A 23,104-nucleotide genomic window follows, 5' to 3' on the forward strand; every position below is an offset into this window, starting at 1 on the left:
GCACATTTTCACAGTTATACCCACTAATGCAACTCCAACTTCGACATAAACCTGAGAATGATCAGAAAAGCCATGTTAGAACATCAAAAGAGATTTCCTATGTGACTTGATTTCTGCATGCCCACGAGGCCACGTGCACCCACAGATGATTTTGGCTAAAGCAAACCTACACGAAGGTAACCAGTTCAATTCTCTCATGCTCTTGTAATATGGACCCTTTCCACCAGTGTTACCCCCTGCAAGCCTCTTTGCCAGCTCATTTGGCTTCCTCCTGCCTCTGCTGCAACCCCACTCACATTCTTTGATGCTGACTGCCATCTCTTGGACTCCCACTCTCACTACAGCTCCCAAATACTGTCCACACACAGCAGCTCATTCCTCTTCTATGTCCAGAAGGAATCCATTTATGCTATATTTCTTAACTGTTTGATATGCACATATGCACTTGGGGCTTACGTATGGGGGTTTATTAAGCACTTGTTAGTGAAACTCGGTTTGGAAAATATTTTTCCTTTATCTTGGACTATGGATGATAAAACATGAAAGCCCAAACTGCAGGTGTAAGCACAGGCTCACACACGAGTTCCTGTGCATGCTGACAGGAGCAGTGAAGCCTCAGCAAGGTGTAGACTACAGGAACACTCTTCCTTCTCCTGTTCTCTTGCAGCTCCAAGGTCATTGAAATAAACAGCCCAGCTCAAACATTGCACCTTCCAATTCAGCTGAGCATATATAGGCACACATATTTGTCTTTAGGATCAATGCCAGGCCTAGAGAGTCAAACATACAACCAAAGACACAAAGTATTCAGACCAAGCAGCACTGAATGGCTCTGGGATTGCAGAATGCTTTTTATGCCTTTTCATAAGGACAGTAACTACAGCACTGCCCACCTCACCTCTGTCTGCAGGATGGCAGCCCTTTGCTCCTTAGCTGTAAGGGACTCTTTCAGAACCTCGATATGCTGCTTGCTGTCAGAGAACTGGTTTGTGAGGGTCTCCAGCTTTGTCTGCAAGGCCAACAACTCGGTGTCTTTGCGTGACAGCTCCTGTTTCACCTGCCCAATCTGGAAAAGAAAGGAAAGATGGGCAAAGGAAAAAACAATTTATACCTCCCTCACAAAAATGCCTGTAAATACACATACCAACAAACTGTATGACACTCTCAACTCATCCCATAGAATTGTGAAACCTTCAGTTATCTTGAAGCCCAGCAAACATTTGGGTCATCAGCTAAGGTTACAAGGAAATAGAGGGGGAAGCAACAGCATCAATTTTGCAAGAGAGCTTCTTTTGAACAGAGGCAGTCTGCTCTTATTCCTCTTGCAAGGGACTGAGGAAAACCAGATCGTTAGTAGTGATTAGGTTTTAATGAAGATGAAGAAGAACTGTAAAGTGAAAGTAGCCTTGCCCTGTAATGTCAGAAAAGGGGAGGTACCTCTCTCAGAAGCAGGAGGTTTGCACTGAAATGTCCCATCAGCAAGTTTCTCTCCATCTCTTGTTTACAGAGGATGTAAAGACACACTAATTCCCCCACTATTTAAAAGACATTAAGCATTTCAATCTTCTAATAAATAACTTTTCATTTATGGAAGCTTCTTAAAGCAGATGCAAATATACATCAGAACAACATGAAAACTGTGTGTGCATTTTGTCGAGAGCAATTTCCTAGATTTAATTTAGGGAACTGAATCAGTACAGATTTATTTTAACAAACGTAGGCTGGATTCCTAGTTAAAAACACAAACAGTAAGAAATGCTAAAATAAAGCACTGAAATCTCATTCTAAGTGCAATTAGCACCCAGGACAATTTTCATGCAAGTCTGAAAGAAAAAAAAAAAAATTAAAGAGGACAGGGAAGTCTAAATGTAGACATATCCAAGTTTATAACCAACTTTCTGGTTTGCTTCCTACTGATCTCACAGAATAGCAACATTTCACTGCTACATATTACATAGCAGAGGTGGAACGTATTTCTAAAGACTAAATGGTTTTCCCTTGTTTAACTTGAACAATTTTGTTTGCAACATTAAATAAAATCCCTTAATCCCAAAAGAATTTTGTGCAACAGAAATTGAAGGACATCACAGACTAACAAAATTGCCCAGGTCAACCTCCACGCTTGGGAATGTGCCAAGAACAAAGTAATGATATGATTTATAAATATTTTTAAAATTTTTTAATTGGAATTAGTGCACATACTAGCAGAAATAACTGGGAGAAACAGCTCGGGTAAATGCAGTTTTGTCTTGACAACACTGCTTCAATAATGGGCAGTTATAGAAAGAGAGCTTTTTACCAAAGAGTATTAAAATAGCATCGAAATACATCATACAGGACTCCTGAGCTGCAGGGTGAAACAGTGCACATGAGAAGATGAGGAAGAAGGAGGACATATACCTCAAACAACCTCAGACAAATTAACTTCTAATATGGAATAATGGACAGGTGTATGAGAAGAATTTATAGAACTATTCAATAGCTTATTGTTCACTTAATTCAAATATACTAGGTCAGTCTTTTCATATTTTTACTGAAAGCAAATGTGCCACAGAATGATTTCCCCACCTGTTCACACTCCATACAGAGGTACTGATGTGAGCAGCACAATTTCTGCTGTCAGCCACTGGCCAGTCCCACCAGTGGCACAGTTCTGCTAGGCACAGCAGAGCAGCTGCGAAGGGATGAACTAGTTACTGCTGGTTATGTTTGCCAGAGTATCTAGACAAAAAAGACTCCTAAAATTTTCAGCTGACACAAACCTTTCCAAGCAGCAGCCAGCCTGAATTAGAGCAAAACCTTCTCAAACCACTTTGCACTTTCCTTGAAAAGGTAATTCTTTCTGAGGTCATCTCAAAAGAGATGTTTGCTGCATTTCCCAAGCTGCACCCTAAGATGATTGTCTCCAGAAATCAACATTTCAGAGCTGTAAGCCCACACTGACTGTGCTAAAGCTCTTTAGTAAGAACGCAGAGCAAACCAGACTGTGTTGCAAGGGAAGTTCAAACAGCACCAAGCACTCACCCCTCTCTTCTGGGTGAGACACTGTGGCCACTCTTTTCAGTGAAATGCACTCATTTCACAGAGAAGAACAGCTCAAATTCAAGCTGCTGAAAGCAGTCAGTTTGCAAAGCATTCAGCATCCAGCTTTTGTTATGTCTGGTGAAACAACGTTAAGAGGCTTCAACACAAGTGTTCAAATTAGCTTTGTTCCACTAGGGAAAGCAAATCTCTGGAAGTCTGGCCCCAAAAGGGGTGCTGAATCCTTCTGAAGATCTGCTTCAATAGAGGAGTGAAAGTCACTGCTCAAACAGTTCATGCCATTAAAAACCAGCAATGAAACACATACAGATGTTCAGCTGAAGAGTGATGTTATTTATGAACACCAACACCATGTGAACAGAAAGGAAGCTACAAGGCTGAGCAGGCTGTTAGTTCTACTGGTCATATCAAGTGGCAAAGAGGGTAAGAGAAGAGAAACTACCCCAAAAGCCAGAGAGCTAGCAAGCCCCAGTGAGTGGCCACTGCATACAAAAGAGAGATCTTACTGCAGAGACCTCGGTCTGGAGACCAGCCACTCTCTTTTTCAGGTCCTCCCCTTGAGCCTCTTTGGCACTTAGCTCTTCCTTCAGTTGCTCTACCTGTCACGACATTGTTATTCTTTTAAATATCTGTTATTTGTCAGCTCCTAGTTAGCCTGTTTCAGTGCAAGGAACTAAAAGCGACAAAGAACTGAACAGAAGAAACAACACTGGTCACTCATTTCTTCCATTCTTCGTTAAGTCTTCTCCAGACTTGAATGTCTATGTCATTTCATACAGGCTGCCAGACAAGAGTTGGATTATGAAAGAAAATATATATAGTTATGTTTATATATGGCCCAACAGTTTTGAAACTAGAGTTCATGAGGAAACTAGGACACGGAAAAGGACATGTTTCAGTTCAAGAGGAATAAAGTTAATTGCCAAGATACAGTCACGAATCACTCTGCAATACAACACTGAAAAAATAAATGATGGGCAAATTGCAAAACAAGGTAGGACAGCAAGATACCAAGACTGGGGATGGCTATGAGTCATGAGTAGTTACAAAAAAGGAGCACATTTTCTGCAGGGAAATAAATGAGCAGACAGAGCAGACAGGAGAGATCCAGAAATTAAGTAGTTGAACAGATCTGTACATCCACAGAGGGAGAGCAGAAGGGGAAATTGAAGAGTTGCTAACAAGGGAAGAAGAAAGAAGAAAAGATGGAAGAGGTGTTTTAATTGTCTCTCCTTCCTAATTTGAAGGGGTATCCTGCAGTTCCTAGAAGCAAACCAGTGGGACAAAGGGCAAAAGTAAGAACAGATGTGCTTGAGTGTGAGGCAATTAGAAGAAACACATGCTTAGTACACCATTCTATTTCAGGGCAAGGAACACTTCACCAAGAAGTGTTCATCCAGGAGTCTCTGTTTTACAGATAATTTCAAGCAGGACAAACGCAGTAGCTACACTCGTTCAGGGCACAGAAGAGCAATTTTCAAACTCTCTTCTGGGGATTTGCATACTGCTTGAGGGAGTACACGAAAGCTAATTAAGAAAAGCAGGAGTGCTCACAATACACTTAAATTTACTGGACAAAGGGGCCTAAATCTTCATTAGAAAATGTTATGGCCCACCAAAAGACTTAGAGAATAAATTGCCTTTTGGCTATTGACAAGGCAGCAGTCAGTGGCCACATTTATACCCCAGGATCACTGTATTTGCCCTGGATTCCCAGCACAGTAAATCAATGTCTGCACCATCACTCCTGTAGAGTCTATGCTCAATTTGACTCCACAACTGGAAGAAGAGTGTAATGGAAAACCATCACAGTGACAGCTCATGCCCTTTTCAGCCTTTATATAAGAAAACAACCTACTAGTTACAGAGCAACAGTTGCAAAAAAAATACTCTTATTTCAGCAGACTACATTTGAAAAGACTCTAGACCAACTAAAACTTAAAACTGCAATGCATTAGCAATGGTTTAAAGGTAAACAGAATCTTTCTGAAATGAAAGGAAATCAGACATGACAATAAAAGCAGAATTTGAGCTGCTGATCTTAATGAAACAGCATTATATTGTTTTCAAATAATAATTCAGAATTCTCCTAAATATTTGTAAGACATTTCAGTGGCTTCACGTCAGAGTACAAATAAATTCTGTTCCCTAGCACTTGGATGGGAATCCAAACCACAACTCCTAAACCGAGTACAAATATTTCTCTCATCTGTTCCCTGAGCTCAGTTTAACTTACTATTGCCACTTGTTTTCTCAGTACCTTATTTTTCATGAATTTGGAATGACTCCGGTACACTTCCATCTGCTTCATTTCCTCCTCACGTTCCTCTGTGCTCAGAGCTCCATTTGACTTCAGCATCTGAATCTCCTCTTCCAAGTCCCGCAGGCCACGTTCCATGGAAGAAATTTTGGAATCCTAAAAACAATTAGAACAGACAGATAGAGATACACAGTTAGATGATTTGCTAACATACCACGGGAGTGAAACAAAAAAGAATTTCTTGGGCATGTACCTGCCCCTGAACTTCCCTCCTCAATTTCCTACAGAAATCAGCCTACAACTCTTTACATTGGAGTACTCAAATACTCATTTTGAAAGGTTTCTTTCAACTTTCAAGCAAAGCAAGAGTCTAGTACTGAAAGAGCTTGGAGCAGGGACACAGTTTATGGTGCATAAATGAAGGAACATGAAGAAAAGTTGCCTGGCAATGCACAGCCAGCATAAACCAGAGAAATTTTAATCCTAATTGAACAGACAGCAAAATGTGACTGCAAGAATGGCAAAAAAATTGGGTTTGTGCCACTAGTAATTTAAGTGGGGTCACAAATGGAGAACAAAAAAGCACAATAAGCAAGGAAAAGATGCAACAACCTAGTTTTGATTGGACAAAGCAGTCGAGGATCTGTCAAGTATCCTGACTCTCATATACAACATATAAAATATCCCCATGGTTAACAAATACCCATCCAGGAAAATGACAAGGTCAATCCATCATTATCACAGGATGAGCAGAGGTATTCAGACTGCTTGGTTTGCCATTTTGTTCGAAGTCTTACTTGTTGGGAACAGCAATAACAGATTCATACGACACCCAGAGCTTCATGCACCTGGTGAACATGGATATGCCTTTATGAACTGTAATCTTGGCAGCTTATTTGTTTTTAAATTTCATTCCCCCAAAATAATTAGTCTTTCCTGAAATAGCCTTTCATAAACTAAACTTTTGCAATTTTTTCTTTGTGTGATAAGCAAAGCAGAGCTGAACAACAAGCATGAAACATCTTCACAAATAGGTTTTCATTCATGAGGTAATAAAGGACCATTATGAAGATGCAGTTGATCTCCTGCTTAATTTTTGATGCTTAAGTTAAAATCAGAAAAGCAGATTTTTGAAATAAAAAATTAGAGATGCAGTAAGGTGAAGTGGTATGTTGAAATTTACAACAGGATTTAGTTTCAGCACTCACAGCATTTCCCAGAAACACCAGTGTGTATCACTTCTGATGATAATGATGCTTATTGCTAACAGATGGTCAATTAGTTTTCATTACTCTGGACCACAAAGATGACTAATAAAAGAACGACAGCAAACAAAAGGCATCAGAATAGGAAGATGGGATATGAATATGGAAAACACTGACATAGAATGGAAAAAATTGGAAGGGGAAAAAGGAAGAAAATTAAAACAAAAAGCAGGGATACAAAATGCAAAAGAAGAGCTTGCAAAGACAGTAAGACAGTTTCCAAATTTTAATTTCACTTGCCCAGACCCTGTCTGATGTACTTTCTGGGCCAAACAATGTGAAATATAATTGCATAAAGCTGTGTAACCCACACACTCAACTGTGGCTCCTGAACTCCTGGCGAACTGCATCGGTCCATTAGGTACTTAAGTTAATGCTTTAAGAATTCAATCTAGAAAAGCTCAGTTCATGACACACAGACATCTTTCTAGCTATGTGATCCATTCTTTGAGGGGTGTTGAGTTTGCTAACTGCTAACACACAGAACGCACAGCAATACTTCAAATGTTAATACACAAAAAGAAAAGAACATCACCATAAAAACCTATAAATCTTTCATACTAATCTGTCATCGCCATCCTTCTGAGAGAATGGACTTTTGGTTCACTGCAAGAAATGCAGTCAGCCTGGCTAAGTGACAGAATGCTGCTGCAGGCATACAGCAGGCAGGTTTCTACCGCGCCGGGAAGCAGCTCCCTCGCTTCGCTGATCAATATTAACAAATAAAATTATACATATATAGTCAATTACCATACAATAAATATCATTATTTCAAATTAGAAGACTGACAGAAGGGTATGGTATTTGGTAGAGTCACCATTTTCTAGAGAACAAACTCTCCTGATGCCTCTACAACATCACTTACCTTCATCTCAATAACAGTCTGCAGAGCCTTGGTCTTGGCCGTGTCAGGAGCATTTTCAAACCGACGATGGATCTCCTGTACCAGCAGACAAGAAAGCAAGAGTTGGACTAATGGCATTATGTCCCAATACAAACATAATTACTAGAAGTTTCTAATACAAATCGTAACTCAATGCTGTTTTCTAATGTTACCAGTTCAAATATTTTAACAGTGTTGACATCAAAGAAAGGATAGGCAAAAGTTCATTCAACACATCCACAGCCTCCGTTAAAAAGGCACAACAGAACCTGCATTTTGACTACCTACGTACTCAAAACAAACTTGAAATGACAGTTGAGACTACTGAAAAACTCTCACCTACCTGCTAAACTCAGCTAGGAATAGTTTCTCGTGGAAGACAAACACACAGATGCTTACTGAAAGCAGCAACACTGTGGTCTCTATTTCCAAAGCTGCAGGTGCAGCTGCTGTGAACTCTCTTTTTCCAACACTTTCACCTCAGAGTAGCAACATTTAACTATACAGGATAAAAATCTTTCTCGACAGGGCCTGGAGTGTAGCTGAAAGCACATGACTGCACAGTGTGTTGATCCAGAAGTTCAGAGTGTGCAGACAGGAGGGCAGAAGACCATGGGATATTTTTGTTGATGCAAATGCACAGAACTAGCATGGGTCAGATTGTTCAGAAAGGCATAAAATGACAGAAAGCTGAAAAAACCTGTTCTACTCTACAAAGTAGAGGCTTCAAGACAAGTGTGAACAGAGGAGAAACATGGGAACTATTCCATTTTTTCTTTGTTTGCCTTAAAATAGTCTTGTCCCTACATCACACACTAATGTTAAATGTAGAAATGTGAATACTGTTTGAGTGTTAATCTTCTATGACCACAAAAATACTTCGGTGTCTGCAGAGTACAAACTGTGATGTCAGATAACCTACGAACAAACTGTACATGTGCACACAGTTTGGTCACCCCCTTCCCTAAAAGACAGACCCCAAAAACCATCCATAAACTCGTATTTTCAATAGACATGGTGAAGAGAGAACACTCTGTACGGCAATCACGCACGCAACCTGCTCCGTACGATCAATGACCTGAGTCAGGAAGGCAGAGCCACACAGTGCTCTGCAAAGGACTGAACACACCACTGGAAGACTGTTGAGCATTCTTGTACAGCTTTGGAGTGAGCAAGACCAAAATGTGTAATGACTTGGCAAGGGCCACCAGAAGAACTCTGCAGTGCAGGGTGGTACTCCCCAAAAACTTACAGCAGAAAACCCCTCTATGTATGTATGTTCCTCTTAGAGTCAACAGATAACTTGAGAGCCTCTGGGCACGTATCACTGACCCCACACAGACCAGAGTGCAGCAACACCATTATTCTGCTTCCCTGTACCTACATCACCATTTACTCAACTCTCAACAGTCCAGCCAGACTTGCATGTCAGCCCAACACGTCCTCTGCCTGCCTGGAACACAGATGCCCAGAGACAGGGCAGTGTGCATTCCTCTCTGCTATTCTCCTCAGCTCACACACACTCCAGTCCCCTCTCAGAATCCCCCAGTCTCTTCCTGCCATTCCCAGTCTGAGAGGCATGGGGCCAGTCACAGCCCCACAGCCACACGCTGCCCTTTTGCTCAGGCCCAGGGCAGCCAGGTGTGGTTTGAGGATGCTCACTGCAGCACACATCCTGCATTGGGGTAACACCAAATTATTCCACAATGTGCCTGGCTGTGAGAGCACCTTCTAAGAACATACATATAAACAAACAACAGAACTCCAAGGATCTCACTGAACTCCTTTGATAGGAAACTAGTGAAAACAGTCCACAGTTGAAGATGCCCCAGTCACATCTCGGTGGCATCTTCAAATTCATGTTCAATTGAAGAAAAGTTATAGGGGACAGGAAGAAAAGAGAGTCTGAATCCCCCAGATTTTTTTTAAAAAAGCTTTTCCTAATTTCAAATCTCATGTATGGGAAAAAGGGAATCATTTTGAAGGTGATTCTTTATGCTTAAAAAGGTGAAGAAAGATCCAAGAGTGAAAAGTATCCTATTTTTAATTGCATCAGCTTTCTCTAAATGCAAAAAGTTCTAATCTCTAGCTGCTCCTGTCAGATGGTTGTACAACTGATGTAAGTCTCTTACTGTATAGTAGAATTAAACAACTTGATAATAGAAAATAAATGAAAACAAGCTCTTGTGAGCTTTTAGAAACAGAAAACAAAGGATAATAAGGTCAAAAAATAATATGCCATGAATCTATTTTGGACACTTATTTTTTAGTGGTGCAACTACACACTAGATCATTTCCACTTGTGCACACATGGTTTCTGAGCTGAGCATATAAAACCAGCTCCTCCCATGGGAACAGATGAGCTGCAGAGCAGGGAGCAGCATGTCTGCAAAGGGATGCTAACACACCAGGGTCAGCTCTTCACATTGCAGTGCTCTCCCAAAGAGAACATTTCCCTAAGCTGCTTCTTTAGAAATGCCTCTGTCTCTTCTGTCTGAAGAGATGCTCTGCACTTCAGCAAAGGAAATGTCCTACTTCTATCATCTTAAGTCATTCCACTGTGATTTGGGTGACATAACCTGTGAAAAAATAACACCTCCCACCTCTTGCCTGCATAGTAAGGGCTTCGTTTTGGCAACATGCCTGTGACTGTGAGGAGCCTGAAAGGAGGCTGCAAGCAGCCTGAGCCTGCCTAGAACACAGAGCTAAGTGCAGCTGTGGCAGGAAAGCAGTGCACAGACCTCTTAACTGCAAATACAGGTGACAAACACGTCTGGCAGTGGGACAATGGAGAAATGTTAGTCATCCTATCTCTAATGTATTCAGATTCTCTTGTGGACACACACCCCATAGATGACTGAAAATTAAGATTTTCATCTGCAAAACAGGGGTTTGCACAACGATTAAGGAACACAGGGCCATACACACAGATATCAGGACAGAAAACCAGGAGGTCAATCCTTCATTCTTTGTAAGTTATCCATTCTGATAAAGTAATATAGCATTCCTTGGCTCTCATTTCACACACAGAGAACTTTCACATGTAACTGATATTGTGCCATAAGAGATTAGTCAAACTCAGCATTTTTGTTACTTTGAATGCAATTTAACTTATTAAAACAAGGGGTGGATCTCATAAATCTGTTTTACATTTTTACTGCTTTTATACATCCAATTATTCCTTTATTTTAAGAGATTACCATATAGGAGGAAAATCTACTTGCTCCCAAATTATGTGCAATTGTCCTGGTTTTAGCCAGGATGGAGTTCATTTTCTCAGTAGCTAGTGTAGTGCAGTGTTTGGATTCAGAGTGATAACACTGTTGATAGCACACTGACGTTTTGGTTTCTGCTAAGATGTATTTATCCTAAATCAAGGACATTTTCTTTCTTGTGTCTCCTGCTCTGCCAGTGAGAAGGTACACAAGAAAAACTGGGAGGGAGCATAGCTGGGCCAGGTGAGCTGAACCAGCCAAAGGGATATTCCCCCCCATGGCACGTCGTGCCCAGTCTATCAGGGTCGATCCGGGGGAGGTTCGGGGCTGTGCCGCTCCGCGGGTGGTGAACAGTTGGATTGGGCATCACTGATTTTAGCTCATTCTACTCTTTATTCTTATTAAACTGTTCTTATCTCAACCTACATATTTGACTTTATTTGTTCTCCCCATTCCTCCGGGTCGGGGGGGAAGAGGGGGGAGGAGGGAGTGTAAGCAGCTGCGTGGTTCTTGGCTGCCGGCTGTAGTTACAGGCATTTCTCTGCTAATTATTACCAAAAATGTGCACTATGTTTCAGTCTAGCCAGTGGGAACTTCTAGCCACCAGTATCATCCCAGCACTGTCACAAACACTGGAGAATGCTCTAACATCCCATTTCTGTTCCAAGTCTTTAGTACCCCATTCTTACAAGTTAGTAGAGTTTCTACAATTCTTTCACACAAACAAGAAACACTTTGGGTGGAGAGGCACCTGATCATCTGTGTGGCACCAGTGCTACCACTACGGTCGTGTTGTGCCCACTTTGTGTGCCTACAACTGACACAACACTGATCTGTTGGACAGAGGTCTGAGAACGCCTGCAAAGGCATAATTTGCTTTTAGGAAAAAGAAAAATCAAGCCAAAAATTTTGGTGCAAATTGATCCTAACTTTAAAGTACATTCACAGGCAACAAAAATTCAAAATGGGTTATTCTGTCCAAAAACCATTAAGATTCAAGAACTAAAACCTGAAGGCTAGAAAGAAGTTCTAAACAGTGTGGCCACCTTAACCAGAGTTGGGGCTCAGATTTCATCACTGTCAATTTTTAATTAAGAACAGTTGTCTTCATTTTCAAGAAAATCTACCACAGAAAAATACATAAACTAAAGGTGTGTATCATTCCTACATCTGCCAAGTAGGACTGCAATGTAGCACAGTACCCCTGAGAGAAACAACACTGTCATTTTCTGGTCAGCATAATTACAAAGAACAGCTGATCAAACAGACTGAGAACACTGAATATGTAAAGAACAGCTGTGATAAAATGGTTTTAATACACCATAAATAATTTGGCCTACGAAAGCTCTGTATGTTTTAGAACTACTTGCAGACCAGCCAAGCAACTCTAGTAATGACCTGACTATTTAAGTTCTCTCAATTCAAATCACTTTGCTCTGGTATCCTCTTCTAAAGGGTCAAAAAGGTGAAGCAGTCACTTAAAAAGCAGAAACTTTTTAAACTCAGCAGAAAGATGTCCCCTACTGTGATGGTAGTAGAAGTTCCAGTTACTGAGTATATCTACTTCTGCAAACAAAACTTCTCTCTCCAAGTAACTTATTTCTGTTGCAAAATCTGGCCCAGGTTCTCTGAGATAACTCCAATTGTTCCAACTAAAATTGCTGAATCCTCCTCTGAGCTTGGAGCAGAAAAGGGTAAGAATTTTAACACACCCATGGAAAAATAACTTGTTTGCAAAACTTGTCAAAGTTGATTAAGATCTGGGCAGACAAGGGAAACAACCTTTCTCCTGGCTGGGCACAGCTCAGGAGAGCTGCGAGGGGATGCCAGGGTGGCACATCCACTGCTCTCACCGAGCCCTTTGCTGCTGCTGCTCTTGAGCCACCACAGTGCCCAGGTTTGGTAACCTAAACCCATGGACATCACAGACTGGTGTGCCCTGACAGACACAGCCCAGGGCAGGCTGAACACAGAGCACTCACACAAACTCAGCGCTGCTTCCTCGAATAAAGTGGGCACTGTTGTATTGAGAACAGCCACAAAAGGGATCGGCTCCTGCGATAAGGCCACGCCAGATAACTGCAATGCAGTTCACAAACAGCACTTTGTGGGGTTGCCATTCCAACAAACACTGAAGAAGGAAAGAAAGAATAGCTTTTTCTGCCACAGCCTCTTTCCTTAAGCCTATTGTGAATGAGTGTCCTTGAGAACAACCCATTTCAGGGCCTGCTTTACATACACACACCCTTTGCTTGTTAAGCACTACATCCCAAATTCCTTCATTCAGTTTTGCACTCAGCTGTTGCAAAAATCCACCTTGTTTGAATGGGTGAATTATTTTTGAAAAAATGCATAAAGAAGCCGAAATTGTAATTTCCTACAAACACAGCTTTTTGACACGAAGTGTAAAGCTGCTGTTGGCCCTTTCCCTGTTCCACAGCACTGTAATGTGCACTGAGCCCAAAGAAGAGCTATTCAAAATATCAGCCATCTTTTTCGAAGCTATGAACTTTTAGCTTGTTTTCTATAGTAGAAGAATGTGATACACACTTATCTGCTGAAGTCAGGGCATCCATATCTGTGTTCTGATGCTCAATGAGACATTGATTTTTCATTATTTTGTGATAAAGCATCAGCGAGCTGCCAGAGGCACCCTACATTAGATACAGGGAATCCTGCAAAGAGTTTTCTGAGATTCCCAGAATTCAGGACCTCTAGGAAAACCCAAAAAGAGTCAAATTGCTTATGGAGATACCTCTCACTAACTGCAGAAGAAGCATTTTCATGATCTGGATATAGGAGACTGAGACAGTGCTCTGGCAAATGATCAAAAATATGCAGTATCTTTTACTTGACGAACAATTAAGTAGCACTGGACTTTTCAGCCTGGAAAAAAAGAGAACTTGGAATGGATATGACAATCTAAAATTGTGAGTGGCACAGTTTTGTTAGTGATCACCTGTACAGTGTCCTCCAGTGCAAGACCAAGAGGCTGTCAACGAAGCTACTAGGAGACAGGCTGAAACTCAAAAGAAATGTGACATGTTCCTGCAACAGAGAGGATGGCTGAAGAATCACCCACCAACCAATGCTACAGCTGCAAAAGCAACATGGGCCTGGGAAGATACTGAGTGTGTACTCAGATGTCAGATCCTACAGGGGCCTGGGAAGACACTGAGTGTGTACTCAGATGTCAGATCCATGGAGGATGCAAAACTGACAAGTCACAAAAAGTGCAAGAAAACTCTCCTTTCTGTGAAGATGGGACAGCCATACAGAGAAGTGTCATGTTGGCCTTGACCTAACCCTGTCCTGTGTGTCTGCATGTTGTCATTATGGGATACAGAAATGCTGGACCACAGGGACTGTTGGCTTGAACCAGTACAGCTATTCCCTGGTTCTAAGCTATTATTAGTCCTTGGTTAGAAGCTATATACAGCTATTCCTTGGACATAGCCAAGTATAGCATACTATAACCTTAACAGAACCACATCTCTGGCCTAAGTTTGTTTTCCTTAGGAAATTAGTGCCATCTTTAGTACAATAACAGTAATAGTGAAAGCTGAAGAAATCAATTAATTCACAGTTAATTTTCAAGGCCAGCCAATGTAACTGCACTGTCTGCTGAGAAAGCATCTTATGACCCTGAGTATTCACACTACATTTTGAATTACATGTAGGCTTCAGAGCTTAAAAATTGAGGGATACCTTTTTGCTTTAGGATGCAGATCTTTAGTATTATTCCCAGCAAATATTTTACCAGAAATTTAACAGACTTCTACAGTCAGAAAAAGCACTAGTGGATTCTGATACCTCTGAACTTGCTTTTGCTAAGATGGTCAAGACCACTATTAAAGATTGTCTCGTGTTAAAACAGGAACCATATAAACACTGACCTCCCAAGCATTTGTTAATCCTTTTGAGATACTAATGCTTCCTTTAACAGCAGTATTTAAAGAAGAGTTTAGCATGCTTTTCCAGATACTGGGAATGCTAGATATAGAACCACCAAGGCAGGTCAGAAGTTCCACAGTTAGGCACAGGGGTAGCAAAGAGCTATAATAACCTAAAACCATGGAAATGCACCTAAACAGATAAGAGCAGATTAGCTGAGGAGTATGGAAAGGCACCTAACAGATAAGAGCAGATTAGCTGAGGAGGGTGATGCAGACACACCTAAGAGGCTCTGCACAAAGACAACCTCCAAGGCTGGAACAGCAATAGCAACTGTGCAGCAGATTCTGCAGAGCAGAGCAGCTTGGTGCTCAGGCAGTCAGATGCAGTCAGACACACCTCAGCCATTGCCTCTGATTTTCTCCAGCCTAAGACCTGAGTTTCATGCAGGTAAGTCTGAGGTCAGAGCTCAAGGTCGACACATGGGTCACAGGACAAGACCTCTCCTTTGGTCCCACAGAGCGTAAGGAGGTGATCCCTGCACACAGCACTGTGCCTCCAAGGCTCCGAGGGGGCTCAGCTCCAGGGCTGGATCCCACACCACAGCAACAGCTTGAGCTACAAATGACACTGTATGCAGCTTACCCTCCTCAGTGAATTAGAGCTGGGGGAGTAGCAAGGAGTAATTAATTTTAAACACTTGCTAAACAGCGTTTGCGTTTTCAAAGTCACTAAATCATCTCTACCTTCCCTAGGAAAACTCTCACCATCAAGATTAGGATTTAAATGACTGATGATTTCCAAATATGCATGAATGAAACAAGAATTCTAATCTCTCAACGTCTACTCATCAGCAGCAGGAACAAACATAATCACATTCCTAAAAACTCACACAGCTCCTGCCAGCTCTTCATTGATGTTGCTGGACTTCGAGCAGAAACAAATGGAAACCATTTGAGGCTCTTCCTGAAATAGTTACAAGAATTGGAACAGAATTATCATTGGTTGCTAAATAAAGGAAAATCTGTAGTGTAGAAACTCTGGAATCATATTATCTTCACTCCAGACACTCAAGAGATTACTGCTCTGAAAAAAATAAATCTGGCCTAAATCTGGCTCAGAAGTGCAACGGGCTCCAGCTTTCTTATATATATGCTTGCAAGAGCACAAGTATAATGGGTCAGGCCATGGAAAACATATGAATAAGAGGTATTAAGAAGTATTAATTTGCTGCATACACTCCCCTCCAAACGCTCAGTGCCAGACCTTGCTTTCCTGGCTCCTTAGAGAGGGGGTAGAACTCCTGTGCATGTGTAGAGCTTTCAAAAAAATGCTGAACCACAAAGCAGATGCACAATGCACAAAACATGTCATTAGATTCACACTGTACAGCTATTAATGCATGCCCTCAATCTACAGATGTATGTAAAATAATCTTTACATAAAATCTTATCATTAGTGAATACACATACACATGTACTTCCCTGTGCACCCACACAACACATGCTGAGTCACCAGCCTTTACAGGTGATATCAGAATACTCCAGGAGCTGGCTGACAAGAGGAAAATGCCTTTAATAATATCAACCCTGGCTACACAACAACTCATTTATTTTCTAAGATGTTCGTATTAGATCTAGCCCATATTTTGTTATAATGACTTTAGGACTATTAACAGTGCAGAACACCTGCCATTGTGCTCCTGTCAGGTGCACTACAGATATAACAATGACTTTTCCATTATATTTTCAGAGGGATGGTGAGAAAGGTTATTATGTGTGCAGCAGTGTCCCTTTAAGTAATCTTTTTTTTGCCTGTGCATCCAGGGCAGCTAATAGTTTTATCAAATACCCTTCACAGCAAGACGACTGTTTCCATGGAAACTGCAGAGCAATCATCCATTGCTCTTGCACAGATTTCTTGCAGCTCTCACCTAAATACAGGTAGCTACTTTCTCTCAAACTAGAACAGAAGAGAACTCATTTTACAGGCTGTGTGACAACTCACCTCCAGAGCTTCCTTCCCCACTATGAGGAAAGTGGGCCCTAAAGCACAAAACACCAAAAGGCACATGCAAGGAAGTCATAAAGAAGTTCTGAAATAGGCAGAAATTCTGTCAAGTCTGTCATGTAAAATACAGCTTGGAGAGAGGATGGAAGATTCCTTCCTTACAGCTTTAAAATGCATAGGAGACAGAGAGGAGTTTCGGATGGGAGATGAGCCCTCAGCTTGGTCACCTACCTCTCTCAGCATGTTGTTTTCTTTCTCCTTCTGTTCAAGAAGGCTTTCCAGGTGGTGCACGTGCATCTCCGCCTCGGCCAGTCGCCTTGTTCGCTCATGGTCTTCCTCGGTGGCTTTTGCTGACAGACCTTTGCTCTGCAGCATCTCCAGCAGCTTTTTGATGGACTCATCACGTGCATTTAAGGTCTGTTTCTGCGTCTCAATACGCAGCTCCATCTCTTCCAAGGTTTTCCGGAGCAGGAAGAGCTCCTTGGCCTGGCGCTCGTGCTCTGCATGAAGGCGTTGGAAGTTTTCCTCTGTCAGCTCTGCCACGAGGGGCTCACTGGTTCTACTGCTGCTGTCCTGCTGGAACAGCTGGTTCAGGTCCCGCTGGATCCGAAGCTCATCCTGCAGAGCCTGGATAGTCATCTGCATATGCTGGAAGAACAAATAAGTACATAACATCAGAGGATTCCCTCCACTGGGGGAATAAAGAGAACAGTACGAGCCACAGCAGTCCCCTTCAACTACAAACCACAAGGACACCACAACACCAACAGACCAACACTGGCTTTTTAAAGCAGAATGGAGGTGGAACTGGGCTGTACTACAGAAATTCCAAGTCCCTCCTTCTATGCCTGGTAGACATTGCTTAACACTTAGAAACTGGATATATGCTGGTTGGGGAGAAGGGTCATATCATACAATTTACTGCGTGAGGATTTTAGTACAGAACAGAAATCAACACCTCACAAAGAGGAACGTTAAGTCGATCAAATGATCAGCAGTAATCTGTGACTGTGCAAGACAATAAATTCTGCCTCAATGACTGTGAATACAGTGGGTTAATATAATGGGACAATACAGGAGAATCACAGTTTATCTAGAAAAAATGTCCTCATTTTATATTTAGATAAACATGTTTTTTCTTCTCTGCAAGACAGAAGTATTAAGACAGTAACAGAGAAATGTGAACACACTGAACAAAGATTTGATCACCAGGTATGAGCTGTGCACCAAGTGATGTATCTCCACTCCCTTAAGTCAGGCTGACGTGTACAATTTAGTCCGAATGAGAAAAAGTCAGAAGCACTGATCCCTGGGGTCTACCTTTATATTACAAAAATCAGTGTCTGTACTACAGCCACTTCTAGTGTTCTCCAGGCTAAACAATAAAGCCACTTCTAGTGTTCTCCAGGCTAAAGTAGTAGTTAGTATCAATTACAGGCTATGATCCAGCTTGATGGAGGTGCAGACTGTTGAGGTCTATAATGTAAAGTTGGTGCTAAATTAGTATGTTTTATTATAAATCCAAGTACTTCATTTCACACAAATATTCATGAAAGAGCTGCAAACAGATTTGGGTTTAAGCATTACTTCAAGAAGATATTTGTCACAATCCTTCTGTACAACCCCTTGGAGATGCTAAAAACCTGCCTGGGCATGGCCCTGGGCAACAGGCTCTGGGGCCCTGCTTGAGCAGAGGGGATGGAGCACCTGACCTTCAGAGGCTCCTTCTAACCTCAACCACTCTGGGACTCCACCAAAGGCAGCAAACAGTACTTGTAACACAGTTACTACCTCTGACCTGTATGAGAAACCCAAAAGGTCAGTTTGGTTGCACAGAATGGTGCATAAAGGCAGGCCAATCCCATTTCTTTACAGAAGTCAATACCTGAGACCAAGTACTTCCCTCCTTTGGTCTTCTGGCCTAAGAAGAGCCTTTCAAAAGCAAAAGTGCTGTGGCACATTCAGCTCACCTAAGTCCACGCTGCCACTAAAAGGAACAGTCCTTTCTTAGGTGGCTGGCACTGACAGCTGGATCAAAACTTCACCTAGCTGAAAATCAGCCCCAACAAAACCAAACAAAATGTCTTTGTAGCCAGATCTCCAAAGCAGCTGCTAGTATAACTGCATCAATGCTGCTCCTGGGGCAAAGGGCAGGGGGGAAGGTGTAGCTGAAGACCTGGGGGAGAAGAAATATGGAACCATCCTTTACATTATCTGCAAAAGAAGGGCATGGGGGAAGGTGTAGCTGAAGACCCGGGGGAGAAGAAATACGGAACCATCCTTTACATTATCTGCAAAAACTGGAATCAGCTTAAATGCACAGCTCTGTGGTTGGCTTAAGATGCTGTAATTGTCTTTTCTTCTCTTTCAATAAAACAATACTCAGTTACAAATTTGGCCAATCTAAAACTACACTTGAGGTTGTAGAATCTGTGTGACAATACAGCATAGGCATATCAGGTGAAGGAGTAAGTAATTACTCTGTTCCACAAGGTACATTGTGTTTATATATTGGTGGATGCTCAGATTTACTTACCAGTAAGAGAAGAAAAAATATCTGAAGGGAATTGATACAGATTTCAAAAACGGGTTTAGAAATCACTTTTTCCTTTATTAAATATGCCAACTTGCAGCTATTGCCATTTCTCCAAACCACAGTCAGAGTGAGAGTGCCAGAACAACCTCCAAGCCTTAGAACTGAGGCACAACCACAAACATGGCAGGGTGCAGGCAGGCAATCAAAACTACTGCATCTGTTCAATTAATGCATGTTAACTCAGCTCTAAGAGAGAGCCTACTGCACTCATTAAAAGGTTTGCCTCCTCTGTGCCTATACAACACCAATTAAGTCAGCAGGAGTCAATGTCCTCAAATTTTGTTCAACACTAACCTCACTAGATAGACCGTTACAATTCCACACGAGTTAATTCCATTTGTATTTGAGAATCCCTACTTATTCCCAGCCCAGCTGTGTGTTGTTCCTCCAGCTAACAAACAAATTCCCACAAGCTTCCACCTGCCTCTCCACATAGTGCCACTTCAGCATTTCCTTTCTCCCGGGCGAGAAAAGAGCTTCTTCTGAACAACCACATCAGCTACCAACTGAAATGACTTCCTCTACTCAACGTTGTCTCAGAATCAAACTTGGGTTATTTATAAACATCAATGGACTAAATCACCACAACCAATATTCTGGTCTTTTTACCATCTGATCTGCTGTGAAATGTCATTTCAGATTACACAGGCAAAAACTGTGTCTCAGACCCATGGAAATTATTTCCCCCAAAGCTGGAAAAACCTCCGTGCAACTTTTGTGACAATGAACCAAAGTCTATTATATGATTCAAATACATGATGTGGGAAAAAATTAATACCAGTGGCAAAGAGGGTTTACTGGTCTCTATCAGCCTGTTATGGACAAGGGAGCTCGGAACACCCAACACAAATGGTCAGCAGCTGCCTGAATTCAGTTTGACGGGAGAAACGACGAGGTGGGGTGACAGGAAGGGTTAGCACTGAGCTTATGAATAACTATCACTGTTCTCTACATTGCTGCTGGGTTGAGAACAAACTTCTTTATGTGAAAGGTAACTGGAAAATACACCACAGAACATTATTCTATGCTTTTGGCACCCACTCTTTTCCAGCCTGCAAAATACATGCAAAACGGGCTCTTTTCTCTGCTTTCCAAAGGTTTTTTTATGATTCTCAGACTAACAGAACAATATCCCTCATTAGTTATTTTAACTTTTATTTACATTTTAACTTTTTCAGTTAAAGTTCCCCATCTTCTGTATGGTTCCAAGAAAACATTCTTCCCCCCTGAAGGAGCAGGCAAGTCTTACTAGCTTTTCATCCATGTCTCAGGCTTCACTTTTAAATCACTGACTATTCCAGAAAGGCAAAGTACTTTCCATGTTCATGCAACACTAGCCACTGATGCTTAATCCCATGTTTAAGACCTGACTAGAGACCTCAAGCAAACTTGAAAAATACTGTTGAAATAGTCTTATCTAGAAATAAACATGTAAAAATACCTTCAATACCACTGAGCCTTGTTACACCATACTCTACTGAGTGCCAATCATGCTTTCCTTAAACAGTTTAATATAGGTAACATAATTAAGGTCAGAGCAATTACAATGAACCTGCACTTTGCTTGAAGCTTATTGCTCTTATTTCAGGTCTTAAGGATTCCCTGCGTTTTTTCAAGCAACAAAAACTGATCTTTAAGGCTCACTACAAATTTTAACTACACCTGCAAATCAGAAAGATGCTTTTGTAAGCACAGTTCTCTAGTTTTGCTGGTTATTTCCACCACACTTTTCTCTTGACAGAGCTAAGCACCTTCAGGCTCCCCTCAAACATAAATCCTAAAAGGGCATGGTGTATAACTGCTGGTACACCTGCCTGCACTGCAGCCATGGGGCAACATAAAGCTTGGTAACTGCTCCACACAGGGGCAGAGCTTGACTTTCATCCAGAAGCCCAAAATTTACATCTGTAAATGGCAGCACATGATTTAACCTTCACCTCCATCCACCAGGGCTCAAATTCACATTTCCCACACCCTGGCAGGCTGTGTCCCTGAGCTTCCAGCCCACAGTATGACCACAACTGGTGATGGAGAAGTTCCTTCTGTCTGGTTCACAGAGCAGACCTGTTGTTGCAGTCTCACGATAACAACATACCCACTGCTGTGCTGGTGAGTCTGGGAACCTGGCTGCAGGCAGCTCTTTCATCTCTCTCTGCTGAAGCTTTTCCATTTTGCATTAAATATTTAAAGATTCAGTAGGCCTGACAGAAAATACTACAGGGAGCACAGCTTCTTATTCTAATTGGTAGAACACAGAAAGACCTGAATAGCAATACTTCCAATTAACTTCAACGTTTGTCATCTTACCACTGCAAAGGAAGTGGGGGATGTGCATTTTAACATTCTCAGTCAGAAAAAGAAATTTAATTGATGCTCTACAGCCAAGACCTGTATTCTAACCCCACATTCAGATCAAAGGGAGGCAGGCACTGCTACTACCATCATTTTGAAAGAAAGGATTAAATTGTGACACCCTTTTTAAAGAAAGTATTTCCACACTCATCTTTGCAAGACTGAGCTTGACCTACCAAGCTACAGTGTTTAGGATTCCAACATGCATTTGTCCATTTGATTTTGGTTGCCTGATTTAGACTCCTCATACAGCAGATACTGGCTTTGTAACTACTGTAATCAGATACATAACTCATCTCATCACTTATTCAAGAAGTCTAAATGCCTAAATTAGAACTGTGGGTTCTGCAACACAGGCAAGGCACCTAGGCACTGAACACTTCTGCAGCTAAATTCTTCCTAATCTCCTGGATTTAAATTCTAAGCAGGTTAAACCAGGCAAATTACTTGAACTTTTGAAATACCAAGTAAAAATTCAGTATGTTCAAGAGATACCTGTCAACAACAGGCAAAAAGAAAAAGAAGAATGTACTCTTTTCTGGAAAGAAGGGAAAACATGATATCTAATTCTATAACACTGTGTCACAGAGATGTGTCACAATGAGGTTGGAAGTGGTTACATTCTGCAGAATTCAACAACTTAAAATTCTCCTCTTGCACTGGGAGAACACTGCAGACTCATATTCATGGGCAAGAGAACATGGGATGATGGTAAGGACAGGGAGAAAATAAGAGAAGTTCTACTACAAAAGCTTCAGTCTGGAAGAGTGAGGTTCAAGCTCTTACTCATCATCTTCATACAAGGAAACAAGGCTCAGTCAGAAGTAACAGCTGTTCTTGGGAGGATCTCCAACAAGACATTCTTACAGAAAGAACTGAGAGAGATTCTGCTTTGTACAAATATCTGAATATTGACCGACTCCAAAATTCAAACCTACATCTCTCACATCTCAGTGTCATAAAGGGAAGATGGCCAGGATTTTTCTCCAGATTAGCCAAGAGATCCCTTGGCATCGCCCACACTCTAGTGAGCATCCTTAACCAAGTCCACTTCCTGCCCAGGGGTTAAGCTCATCACAGACTTCACTAATTATTAATCAGAAATTCCACTCTGCAGGGAAAAAAGTTTTCCTAACAAAAGTTTTGCTGAAATCGGCAGATCTAACAACAGTTTCTTATAAAAATATTATTGACAAACTTAAGATACCAAAAACTTCCTGGTCACTGCTACTGTTAATGCACAAAGCCAATCCCTCCTGTACTGAATGACAGCTTTGGGGTGTACATGTACTCGGCACTTTTGGCAAATGTGCTCAGTGATTGAGTTGTTCTTCACGTGGAAAACACTCAGTGCCTGGAAACACATCGGCCAGGTGTGCTGCACTGGGCTGGCACAGAGTGTGCTGGGGGTGCACAGGACTTGGGAAGGCATGCAGCTGGGACAGGTGACCCCACTGGCCAAAGAACATGGGATGCTGTGCTTGGCAATACCAGTTATGAGAAGAAGGAGGACAGGAGTACATGCTGGTTATGACATCTGACATGCCAAGTCACCACCCCAGGTGCTGCAGCCCTGCTCCTCTGGAA

General features: G+C 41.7%; 1 protein-coding gene across 1 annotated transcript in view; it reads right to left on the minus strand.

The window, feature by feature from the left end:
• The window catches only part of LOC103802725 (ELKS/Rab6-interacting/CAST family member 1), a gene marked incomplete at both ends in the record, with an annotated part of 38,720 nt that extends 21,503 nt beyond the window's left edge, over nucleotides 1–17,217 (minus strand). Inside the window, 5 exons of the mRNA XM_009075246.1 lie at nucleotides 899–1,066; nucleotides 3,549–3,641; nucleotides 5,303–5,458; nucleotides 7,433–7,507; nucleotides 16,801–17,217. Of these exons, the coding sequence (XP_009073494.1) occupies nucleotides 899–1,066; nucleotides 3,549–3,641; nucleotides 5,303–5,458; nucleotides 7,433–7,507; nucleotides 16,801–17,217 (909 nt within the window). The remainder of the gene's footprint in view (nucleotides 1–898; nucleotides 1,067–3,548; nucleotides 3,642–5,302; nucleotides 5,459–7,432; nucleotides 7,508–16,800) is intronic.
• Between the last annotated feature and the right edge of the window lie 5,887 nt (nucleotides 17,218–23,104).

The sequence above is a fragment of the Acanthisitta chloris genome, unplaced genomic scaffold (assembly GCF_000695815.1).
Source record: "Acanthisitta chloris isolate BGI_N310 unplaced genomic scaffold, ASM69581v1 scaffold7215, whole genome shotgun sequence".
Taxonomy (NCBI): Eukaryota; Metazoa; Chordata; class Aves; order Passeriformes; family Acanthisittidae; genus Acanthisitta; species Acanthisitta chloris.